General features: G+C 39.9%; 2 protein-coding genes across 4 annotated transcripts in view; one reads left to right on the forward strand and one right to left on the reverse strand.

Moving 5' to 3' along the window:
• The window catches only part of CERCAM (cerebral endothelial cell adhesion molecule), a 461,142-nt gene that overhangs the window by 127,746 nt on the left and 321,029 nt on the right, over positions 1–12,367 (forward strand). The gene's annotated exons all lie outside the window — the stretch shown is intronic.
• The window catches only part of SH2D3C (SH2 domain containing 3C), an 85,380-nt gene that overhangs the window by 45,586 nt on the left and 27,427 nt on the right, over positions 1–12,367 (reverse strand). Inside the window, exon 2 of one of the 3 annotated variants that reach the window (XM_072431365.1) lies at positions 7,393–7,969. The exons of 1 other annotated variant lie outside the window; for it this stretch is intronic. In XM_072431365.1, the coding sequence (XP_072287466.1) occupies positions 7,393–7,969 (577 nt within the window). Of the gene's footprint in view, positions 1–1,759; positions 1,837–7,392; positions 7,970–12,367 lie in introns of those variants that run through there. One more of the 3 variants, XM_072431367.1, reaches the window with a different exon arrangement.

A 12,367-nucleotide genomic window follows, 5' to 3' on the forward strand; every position in this document is an offset into this window, starting at 1 on the left:
ACCAGTGAAACCTTGACCAATCCCCCTTAGATGTCAGCAAGGAAAAATGAAAAAACAAAAAAGCTATTTAAAACAAAACTGACAGTCAAGCAGACACAACCCAACAGTCAAACAGACAACTCCCAAATGCACAAGATCAGATAACTGTTTTCTAACAATACTTGATTCCAAGCAACTTGTTTCACCAGCCAAGAGTAAGCAAGCTCAAGGTATGTCTGCAAGGAATTTAAATCACCAGTGAAACCTTAACAACTCCCCCATAGAGGTCACCGAGCAAAAAGGAAAAATAGCTATTTGAAACAAAACTGACAGTCAATCAGACACAACTCCCCAACACACAATATCAGAAACCTGTGTTTTCTAACTCCACTTGATTCCGAGCAACTTGTTTCACCAACCAAGAGTAAGCAAGCTCAAGGTGTGTCTGCAAGGAATTTAAATCACCAGTTAAATCTTGACCACTCCCCCTTAGAGGTCAGCAAACAAAAAGGAAAAATAGCTATTTAAAACAAAACTGACAGTAAAGCAGACACAACTCCACAATGCACAATATCAGAAAACTGTGTTTTCTACCTTCACTTGATTCCAAGCCACTTGATTCACCAGCCAAGAGTGAGCAAGCTCAAGATGATTCTGCCAGGAACTTAAATCACCATTGAAACCTTGACCACTCCCCCTTAGAGGTCAGGAAGGAAAAATGAAAAAAAGCTATTTAAAACAAAACTGAAAGTCAAGCAGACACAATCCAACAGTCAAACAGACACAACTTCCAAATGCACAATATCAGAAAACTGTTTTCTAACTCCACTTGATTCCAAGCAACTTGTTTCACCAGCCAAAAGTGAGCAAGCTCAAGGTGTGTCTGCAAGGAATTCAAATCACCAGTGAAACCTTGACCACTCCCCCTTGGAGGTCAGCAAGGAAAAAGGAAAAAAAAAACTATTTAAAGCAAAACTGACAGTCAAGCAGACACAATCCAACAGTCAAACAGACACAACACCCAAATGTACAATGTCAGAAAACTGTGTTTTCTAACTTCACTTGATTCCAAGACACTTGTTTCACCAGCCAAGAGTGAGCAAGCCCAAGGTGTGTCTTCAAGGAACTAAAATCACCAGTGAAACCTTGGCCACGCCACCTTAGAGGTCAGCAAGGAAAAAGGAAAAAAAAACCTATTTAAAACAAAACTAACAGTCAAGCAGACACAACTCCCCAATGCACAATATCAGAAAACTGTTTTCTAACTCCACTTGATTCCAAGCCGAAGGTCTTACAATCTAGGAGGAATGGTCAGATGTTTAAAACAATTGATTAATGGAAGACAAGCAAATTCACCTTTACGGATCCAATCACTTCAATTGCAAAATATTTATTAGAAGAACGAAACTGATCATTTTAGAATTCATCTAAAATTACAACAATTTTAGATCCTGAACTCTTGCTGAGCTTTCGCTTAGTGCTTAAATCCCATATTGAGACTCATACAATAAAATCCGTACAAATCATTCATTATACCAACAGGATATTCTCTGAAATATGAATTGCTACAGGAACATGTCACTACCAATGTAATATAAACACACCAGGTTTTGGTATAATCCTCTGTATTAGTCAACTTTTTTAAAGCAGAAGGAATCCAGCTTCTAATATTCATTAGAAGGAGTCTTCTTGTAAAGCATGGTTGCCTTCCACCCCACAAGAACCAAATAACCTGAATGAATGCCTTTCTCTATAGAACCAGTAAATAAGTCTTCCTTACCAGTAGTTCCTGGGGAGTCCTTTCCTCCCTCTATCTGTCATGGCTCTGAAATCCACATTCATGTCTGAGTAAAAGTTCTCTGCTCCTGTACAGCAAAAGTTTGTGAAGTTGGTAAAAATTTGATCTGGACCCCAGCAGCCTCCCTCCTCCTCATCCTAAGTGTCCCTCCTTCTTTTGTCCTGTAAGGATTGTAGAACTGTACAAGGAGAAGATTGCTCCTGGACTATCTAAATAACACATGGGGAACCCATTTTTTGTTGAGTTAAGATCCTACACTTGTTTTTTACTAATTTTTGGATAGTGAATCCAGAAATTACCTCAGGTTTTTGCGATCACATCCAGTTTTTACAATACAGGGTACCCTCCATTTTTGTCAAAACACATACAAACTTTTCATACAATGAAAAATTAATAAAATAATAACTTGAATGTAATGTTTATCTAAATTTCTTTTGTTCATACAAAGGATTTATTGTTACTCTATGACATTTTTTACAGTAAAACATTTAAAAATTAATGGGGTAAGCGGTTACGGTAAAAATGTATGCTTATTGCTTTTCCTGGAGTGTTCAGTGTTAGGACAATCCCGCCGGATGCTCCAACAATAGTCAGCTATCATATGTACATCCCATATACCCTGATACCGTCCTTCCATGACCTTCAAATCTTGGTGGAATCCGTTCACCTTGCTCATCACTAGTGATGAGCGAGCGAATTTATAAAATTTGGACCTGCTGACAATGTAAAATAAGTATCTCTTACTTTGTAACACACTTTCCAGAACAGTAATATTATGATACATTTGTTACACTTTTTTTTATCCACTGCAAGAAAAATGTAACACATGTATCATAATATTACTGTGCTGGAAAGTGTGTTAGAGAGTAAGAGATACTTATATTACAATGTCAGTAGGTTCTCCTGTCCTCAGCGAGCAGAAAACAGTTCCTTGGTAATTTGAAAACAGTACACAACAGCTCTGGGAATCCTCCTGTTTTATTAGACCCAATGTCTCCCCGGGGCACTAGAGGTTAATTAACATCTAGTGCCCTGGGGATCGCAAACAGGAGGATTCCCAGGGCTGAATGCAGCTCTGGGAAACCTCCTGTTTTAATTTCCTTGATTCTCCAATGGTTTCGCAGTCGGTTTGCTGAAATTTCATGGAACCATTGGAAGTTCAAGGAAATTTTCTTGAGAGAATGCCAGAGGCAATCTCGCTCATCCCTACTCATCACTGACTGCACCAAGATTTTCCGGGAAGTTGGAAAGATGGCTATGCAGAAAAGGTACCTTGATGCTCATATTGCAACCAAGCATTTTGTAGCTCTCCAAGAGTTTCTGGACAATTTCTGCGTAATTATTTGCTTTTGTGTTTCCAAGAAAGTCCTTGACAATGGCTTTGAATGATAACCAAGCATTCTTTTCGACTTCTGACATTGTCCTGATGAAATGTTCACCTTCGATGAGCTGCTGAATCTGTGGACCATCAAACACACTGGCCTTTTATTTTTTAAATGACAGGCTAGGAAATGCTAAAATGAGGTACTTGAAACAGTCCCCTTCAGTTGCCAAAGCTTTAACAGACTGCTTCATCAGACCCAGTTTTATGTGCAGAGGGGGAAATGTAAGATTTTTTCTATCAACAAGTGGCTCATGTAATATGTTTGGATCACCTGATTTTAGGGCAGATCTTAGAGGCCAATTCCTTTCCACCCAATGTCTCTCACGAGCCTTGCTGTCCCACATGCACAGATAACAGGAATACTTGGTATATCTGCGTTGCTGACCAAGAATGAAGCATATCATTTTAAGGTCAACACAGATGACCAAACTGTTTTGGTGACATTGCAACAACTCAATGACTCTCTTTATGTCTGCATATTCTTCACAAAGAGAAACTGAATGGCTGATTGGGACTGACCCAAATATTTTGCCCATGTGAAGGAGGACACACTTTAAGCTCAGATTCAAGCTATCGATGAATAGTCGTCATTCAGTTAAGTTAAAGATTGGAATTCACAATTCCTCCAATAAACCAGGTATGTTATGGCAATACACAAAGCCACTGACAGTTCTAAAGTGCTGCAGAAATTTCTCTGGTTCGAAAGTACGATACCTTTGTTTCTTTTTCAAGTAAGTTTTTCTCACGCAGTCTTGATGCTAGGAGTTCTGCAGCATTCTTTGATAGTCCCATATCACTCAACGCATGTTGATCAAATCCCTTACAAACAGAGACCTCTTCAATTTCAAACTTTTGATCATTGTTGTCACCTAGTTCATCACCATAATCATTTTCGTCAAGAGAGTGTAGTGTAACGAAAACAGGCACTGGCATTTCATCTGAATGAGCCACTGGGCGTATAGCTGATGGTAGACTAGAATATTCTATGTTACATTTATTTTTCTTGTTATATCCTGAAGTTTTCATTATGCAAAAGTAACAGTCACTGAAATGATCTCCTGGCTCTCGCCAAACCATAGGTATACCAAATGGCGTCTTATCACGTGTTCCCTTTGTCCACATCCGTACACCCTGTGCACACTATTTGCACACCTTATTAGGAGCCCAAGACTTATCTTGATCCCCAAGTTTAACTTTGAAATATGCCAAATAGGCTTGCTCTACAAATGTGCTGATGTTCGCCCCTTGACAGGGAATGGTGAAACTGCCACTGATATAACAAAATGAATCAGGGTTGTTTAGGCACTTACTACGAGAAACAGCAGAGCTAGACATGATCTGAAAGAAAGGAAATACGTGTGTAAGTAGAAAAATAAATTTTGCTTATTTACTATGTAGAGCAGCGCACAACCTCTGACCACACTGTCTTATGTGTAAATGAATAGCCTATACAAATTCACGTTAGAAAAAACCTGACATGATAGAAGAAAACTAACTGCACTTTCAGAATCAGCATACCTATTTTAGTGTAAATAAGCTTAAAAATTGATGTCAACAAAAATATTTTTTAAAATTTTTCCCCAGTGTAATGGAAATTCAGGTAAATAGCATACTATGGGTATTCCCTGACTTCCTCCCATTCTCATTGTACAAAGAAAAACTATGCTCAAGTGATTGACTTGATACAGTTGTGCAGAGGATACATCACCACTGACACAGAACTAACAGAATTATATAGGAGAATGGAATACCTCTAGATACAATGTCATTATACAGAACATATACACAATTCTTTTGGGCCAGGTCCTCTTCTCCTTCTGTGTAATCATTTGTATTTGTCATGTACAACCCCTATACAATGTAATTTGTTGGTGCTTCATAAATCTAGGAAATTAAGTTTTCTAGATTTGGAACTCAGTCCTGTTGATCTCCTGCACCTTCTCTTCAACCTTTTCCTGTTTACATGTACACACAGTACTGGCCGTGCATCCTTTCCATGGAGCGGCTTCCTGATGGTGACAACAGGGGTCCACGCCTGTATTGTGGGACCTCTGCACAAAAGAAGGCAAGCAGAGGGCAAATTACCTACTGCAAGTATTGCATGTGGGCTCCATACAGCTGATAACTAATTCAAAATGCACGGTTTTACACTGTGTCTCTTTGTGGGGACAGTCATCTTGGAAGCAGAGCATGGCTTTGATTCCTTATGCCAAAGCTGCTCCCCTGATGACAGTTTATATAATGGTTGGTGGGGAATAATATTTAGAGAGGTGGAAAAAGCCCAGTCCCATAGAATTTAATGCAACAGATGCAGGAAATTGCCTGTTTGTAGGTGCTTAGATTTAGTTTTTTTCCAGCAAGCAGAACAGGGAGCAATACCGAATCTTACTGTGAGTCTCCTAAGACTTCAAAGTTGTTATCCCTCTGTATGTTATACATCCTGCACTTCACGGGTATGTAGATTGCAGTCAAACATGGATTACTTTACAAATGTTTTTTTTGGCATTCTGGCATTGACATTCTGATGTTAGCTACATAACTAGTTTAAGAGTAATTTTCTCGGACCTTCGCAGCATAAAGCTTGAAAGACATGTGAAGGTCAAAGCCCTATTTAGGGCAAACTTTCCAATTCCCTAAGAATATCAACAAACTAGTACCTTAACAATTGTGTTCATCAGCTAAGCCTCGTTACTATTTACAGCCACTCCCCCAGCTGTATGCATGAGCAATGACATGCAATTGTCACAAGAAGGGCAAAGGTGTCTGTGATACGCAGGTGAATGGGGTGATTGGCAACCTGGGTTCACCTTTTTTATTCTCTGTGAGAGATAAGATAGAAGCTTCCAACAGGGGAGTTTTTAAGGACCGATTGGAGCAGAGTTATTGTTCACTGACTATGCACTGGTTTATGTTTATATAGTTTATTAGATATTTCTGTACACATTAGAGGAGGAATGGGCTGTTAAATAGCCTAAAATCTATTGTCTTCTTCAAGGCTCTCCCATACAGCTATACTATCAAGATGCTGAATAGATATTGTGCTTGCACTGTACATGTATCTGAGATGTCACTTAGATAGTCATGTTATGTTTCAGTCAAGGCGGCGGTTGGCAGTTCAAAAGCCCATCTGCATAGGCACTTCAAGCATATTACCACTGAATCTAAAAAAGAATGTGCAAATCAGGATAACAATAGAATGGAATGTGCTTTTATTTATAACATGCAAATTGTGTATGGTCAAAATAACCCTTAGCTATGCAATTTCAGGCATTGTTCTCCTATTTTTTATAACTCTATTAAAAGCTTGCCATGTAAATGCAAGCATTAACATTATAAATAGATGCATCAGTAATATGCAAGATTATAATACAGCATATTATAATATTTTAAACTATTTAAAGGAGAAGCTTCCTTCTATAACCTAAAATTGTTTTTTTACAAAATCACAAAAATAAAAAAAAAATATTCAAATACACACTTACCCTCCCATAAAGTCCATTGACATCTTGTGTTGTTTAGATTTAATCTTACTTCCTCTTCTTTCCTGCACCACCATCCACAGTACTGGCATATTTTACTTCTTCTCTTCTGTTTTGGGCCTGAGCTAATGTGCAGCACACAAAGCCTCCCACAGCAGAAAGTTAGACAACAAGGAACATTCCTGCACTTGACAACTATTTGCAAACAAGAACTTTTCCCACTTTTTACCTAAAGTACTATTAAAAACTTTAAGCCTCATTGTTAAGGTGCTGAGCAAGGGGTCTATTGACTAATGGTTGTCAGGGGTGAGAATGCCTTCCTCCTATCCTATTTAATTCCCAGCGAATGATGATGAATAGGGTGAAGAGTTGGATGTTCCTACACCAAATAATCCCAACTTCAAACTCCCCAGATTCTCAAAACTTCCAAGCCATCATTACTGAAGAAGGAAGGGGAGGGATCAAGTTATATAATTCTAAAAATGCTTTTTTGGCTACACATTTTTTTTAATCTAAATTGAATGTGGAGTTGAGTTCAGTTTAAGTCATTTGGACTTGGTAGATGTATGGTAAGCCTTACTATAGAGGACAGAAGATGATATAGGAGAAGAGAAGTCTGAAGGGACTATATACCTTCTGACCAATTAACTTTTTATGAGACATGGAGCAAACAGAATGACTTCTTTTTTTATATACATAATTAAAAAATGAATAAACAATGGGGATAATACAATTAGGCTTCAGCAGCTTACCTTTCATCATTGTTTACTGTGTTTTGTTCTTGTACATTATTCTCCTTAAGTTTTTTTACTCCTTTTGCAGGATTATCTGCTTCTGCCGTGAGGTTTGGCTCACAGTTGTCACCACTGGCAAGAATATTTGGGTTGTCCATTGGGTCAGATCTTGGATTACTTTTCTTTGGATCCTTTTCAACGTCCAGTATATTGGTTGCACTTGAGTTTGAACTTTGTGTTTTTTTTACCCCATTTTTTGTGCCTATCACAGAGGGAACCACTAGGATTTCATTGGATTCATCGTCTAACAGGTCGCTTGCTGATTGTGACATAATGGAGGGCACGGCCTTATTTTTGTCTTTCTTGGATTTGAAAGTTTTTTTGTTAGATCTCGGCATTGTTCCCATGTGACTATACATGTCACTAGATCGAGCATAGGAAGGGCTCCTGGGTATGGTGGTGAGATCATCTTGGGTCTTCTCCAAAAAATTGTCCAAGCTCACGTTTTTGTTTAGGTTTGTATCTTGAGATTCCCGTCTACGGAAAGCCCGTGGAAGGCTGCTCAGACTTCCAAACACGTTTAATTTAAATAAATCTGCACAGACACAAGAATAAAAATTATAGGGGTGGTTTACAGAAGGTCAAATGTTCTCTGCATTAATCTTAGAAAAGCACCACCTCATATACAAATAGGATAAATCTTATTTTCTTTGCCATTCCTGTGTTTGACATGTGTAACATGGGGATTTTTTTTTAATATTATTATTTTGGAGCTTGCTTTAAGACTTTAATGTTTAATCTCTTTATATGTCACCTTCCCTGGTTTCTCTACCCCATCAACAAGCTAATGCAATTATGAAATAAGGGTGGTGTACATCACTTTCCCAAAATAGGAAGCTGTGGTATACCTTGCATGGGAGGCTGGGTCTCCATAAATGAAAAAACAGAAATCCGCTGAATGAAAGGAGTGGGCCAGAGATAGTCTGCCTGGGAAGAAAAGGCCTAGATAATGCTGAATGTCCTCCAACCTGGAAATGTGTGCTATATGACTTGCTGCAGCAACTAATGCACTTGATGCACCTAATAAAATGTATTGCGGAATGTACAGGTTATGTCCCTTTTGCAATAAATAACCTAACCTATCTGATCTTTATTTTTTTTTAATACACATACCTGTGCCAATTCTGTCATGGGCTGCAGTATCTTCTTTCTTCTCCTTTTTACCTTGTTTTGATCTTGGCCAGGCTACTGTAACTCTCAGAAGCAGTTCATTTAAACCTGGCAGCCACGGAGGAAGCCATGATGTGCCGGGTATCCTGGTTTCCTACACTGAGCTGCGCATGCAAAGATCAGTGATTTTTGACAGTTGAGGAGCGCGATCAGGTATGTTTTTTTTTTTTCCAGAACGGACATCAACTGTCTCTTTCTGCAATGAAAGCCTGCCTAATTTCATATTTTTTGAACTGCCAACCCCCAGATTTTTAATCACCACAGATACATTAATCACCCCCAGAAACTAGGCATTGGGACATTGGGTTCACCAGAACAGGCTAAATACGGTTTCCAGGCTTTCATGAGGTCTAGGAGACTAGTTCTTGGTCTCAAAATGCCCCCCATAATGATACAGCTACAAATCAGCCAACTATTACTTTACACAGAATGGTATAGTGGAAATATAAAGATTATTATTAAATGGGTTTCAGAAAACAGCTCAGAGTTCAATCAGGGGCCACTCTACTAGCATTATCTGAGTTTTATGACACCTGGAGACAAAAAATTCCAATTTTTTCACGGGGTGTTGTAAACTAGAGGGTCTGGAAGGCCAGAATGCTGGTTGTCAGATCAAGAAATATCAAGAAAGGTCTGAGCCTGAGATGGGAGAGTGGGTGGGTTCTGGCATCATGACATCATTCTGTGGGAATGTTTCTTTCCTTTGAGTGACACACGGCTTTCAGGGCATGCGTGGTTCGGAGTCCGTGGATGTTGTGGTCGGCGACCTGCAAAAGGTTGGGGACCACTGCTGTATAGCGTTTTGGCTATCACAGCTTGATCATTGGAGGTGACTTTAATGCCATTAGTGCCACAAACTGATACCCCTCTAGAGAGATCTGCGGTGTGTATGGGAGCCCTGCTTACAATGAAGCGCCTTTGGCAAAAGCTGGGTGTGGTTGATGTTTGGGGTATTTTACACCCCACTGGGAGAGACTTGATCAGTGGAGTACACTTACCATATCCTGGTTTGGCAGAACGCATGTCTTAAAAATGGATTACCCCCCTAAATTACTGTATGTTTTCCAAACCATCCCCATCTCCCCACCTTACAAGCCCTCCACTTTAGTGGAGAACAACTTAGCTCTGTTAGATCTGATAGCATAGGCTTGGGTCCTCTCTTTACCTGGCTTGCAGCAAACACTCAAATCTCACTATGGCCACCCTAAAAGTCTGGTGAGCTATCCACTACTCCCTCCCCAATGACTCTGCTCTTTGACAATTCTTTATTTCCCATAGGAATGGGTTTGACAGACATTGCGGGATACACTAGAAATGCATGGCCCCAAGCTTGACACTTTGTGAACCCTGGTACTGGAACATTGATAACAGCTGACACTGTCCCAGGGGACACCACCTTTTGGCTTGCAAAACTCCAAGTTACCAATTCTTGTAAATCACTGTACCAGTCATCTAAAACCTGTAGACCGCTGACAGAATTTGAGAGCCTATGTACCCAGTATGAACCCCCTCGACACATAGTGTCCATTCTATACAAATTTTTAATCGGCCATTATGACAAACCCATGCCTAAATATGTTACAGCTTAGCTCAGAGATCTTGGTCTGAAATTGTGGAATCGGATCGGCTAACCACCTTTGAAATGATGCACAAAGCATCAGTTTGTGGGTACATGCAGCAAAAAAAATTTTTTTCCCGCTGGGTACAGAGATTCTGTCACCCTGGATCACATGTTCCCTGCGACCCCCAGTACTTGCTGGAGATGTGGTGCAGAGGAGGGTACTTATTTGCATTTTTGGTCGGCCTGCCCAATTTTGCAATTATACTGGCAAGACATTTTTTGGCCTGCTTTGACTTTTATGATACAACCTACAACCCAACCCAAGTTAAACACAAATTGATGCATAAATGAGTTTACTGTGGTTGTGTCATGGTTGAAGTCACAGGACCACTGGGGGGCGCTACGTCTTGCACGGGAGTGGTGTGAGCCCTGAGAAGATCCAAGACGTAGAATCTAAGCAGTACCCAAGATCTTTGTAACCAAGCAAGAGGTCACAAGCCAGGGGTGAATTACCGAGAATCCAGGAGACACTAGTAACACAGGGGTCACTGTGGACACAGGGAACAGAGGAGACACTGGAAGCAACAGGAGGCACAGATGACACAGGAATATCCACGGACTGGGAGGAACTTTGGAAGCACAATTCAATGGGCTGGAAACACAGACTGGACAACAAGGAGTAAACACAGGAGCTAGACAGAGGAAATGTTGGATTAAGCAACAGGTGTTCAGGAACAAGCTCAACAGAACTAGGGGCTTGGCCCTAGAGGAGACTTGTTGCATGAACACTGAGTGCTGTGTCTGAGCTAGCTAAATAGCTGGGGATGGTAAAGAGGCTATTTCCTGATTGGCCAGCAAAGCTGATAAAGCTTTATCTGCAAGCTTTTTGCCCCTATCTAGATATCCTTTAAGTTATGTACGCTATGTCAGATAAAAGTTGCCCAAGAGGATCGTGCAAATCTGACATGTGTACAGCAGTTCTGCAATGTCATTCATCAACCTGCCATGGCTGATTTGTGAACACTTGGTCAGGAAGGACCTTGGTTCACTCTTTTTTCAGAGACAATCATCTAATGTCCATCACATATCTGTACAAAGCTTTAGTAAGACATCCCCCTACTTCCTAATCCTAATTACTGTGTTGTCACCAAGACTGTAAGTGACTAAACCTGCAAATAAGCCTGTCACTGATTCAAATTTTTTCTATGCAGAACAAAAGGAATCTCATAGCCAGGCCTCCCATCTACGGTCATTCTCAATGTGTTAACTGCCTGTCTATAGGCATTCTAAAACCCCTAAAAATAACATGCGAGACAGTTTTAAATAAAGTACTGCGAAATGATTCTTTTATAAGTATCCTGTTGTAAAAGGGATCGACCACATGGGTGGGCCAGCATAAAAAGATGTTTATCCCTTTATAATAAAAGACCACTATGTCTATTAGGCCTAGTTTTCACTGGTTTTGAGCAACAAACTTCGCTTCAATTTAGGAGTACAAAAAAATTTGGCTTTACACAATGCACCGAATCTGCGGGTGTTAAAACTGAAGCAAACAAAACAAAAGGAATCATAAAGAATCTATAGAGATTGATCATTTTTTTCAATGGAAAGCTTAGGGCGTGTGTTTTAGAGGCTTCAAGATATGTGCCTTTGATGCAGGGATCACGTGAAGAATTTGGCCTCATGGGTAACTGAGGAAATGGTATATTTTACAAATATATGTCAGAAATATGCAGATAACAGTGTACGTGTCCTGGACTTAAACATCCACAATCACATTTAAGCTACGTTCGCATGCTTGATTACTCTCACCCGAAACAAATGGGTGTGATTGTCTCATACGAAAGTCCAATGTGTACAGTGATCCTGCATTGTCATTTAGCAATCCAGCCTGAATGATCAATAAATTACCCAGTGGGTCTGAACCACTGTACTTTTCCATGGACAAGGGAGCAGTGGGGTGACAGAACAGCTCAGTATGGAGGATTGGAAGATGCTAACTGCAACAAAAATCTGTTATCTGTACAGGACCTAACCCTTTACAACACTAGAAAGAGAGAAAGTAAAAATCTAGCATCTTAACACAACCCTTGAAAAAACTTTCAGGTCCTCAGTGAACCCCTCCTATAATTACTATATATACAACTCACAGTACCATAGCTTGGGGGTCTTTGGGAGAATTCCTCTTACATTGCTGGCCAT

The sequence above is a fragment of the Pyxicephalus adspersus genome, chromosome Z, assembly GCF_032062135.1.
Source record: "Pyxicephalus adspersus chromosome Z, UCB_Pads_2.0, whole genome shotgun sequence".
In the NCBI taxonomy this organism is placed as follows: Eukaryota; Metazoa; Chordata; class Amphibia; order Anura; family Pyxicephalidae; genus Pyxicephalus; species Pyxicephalus adspersus.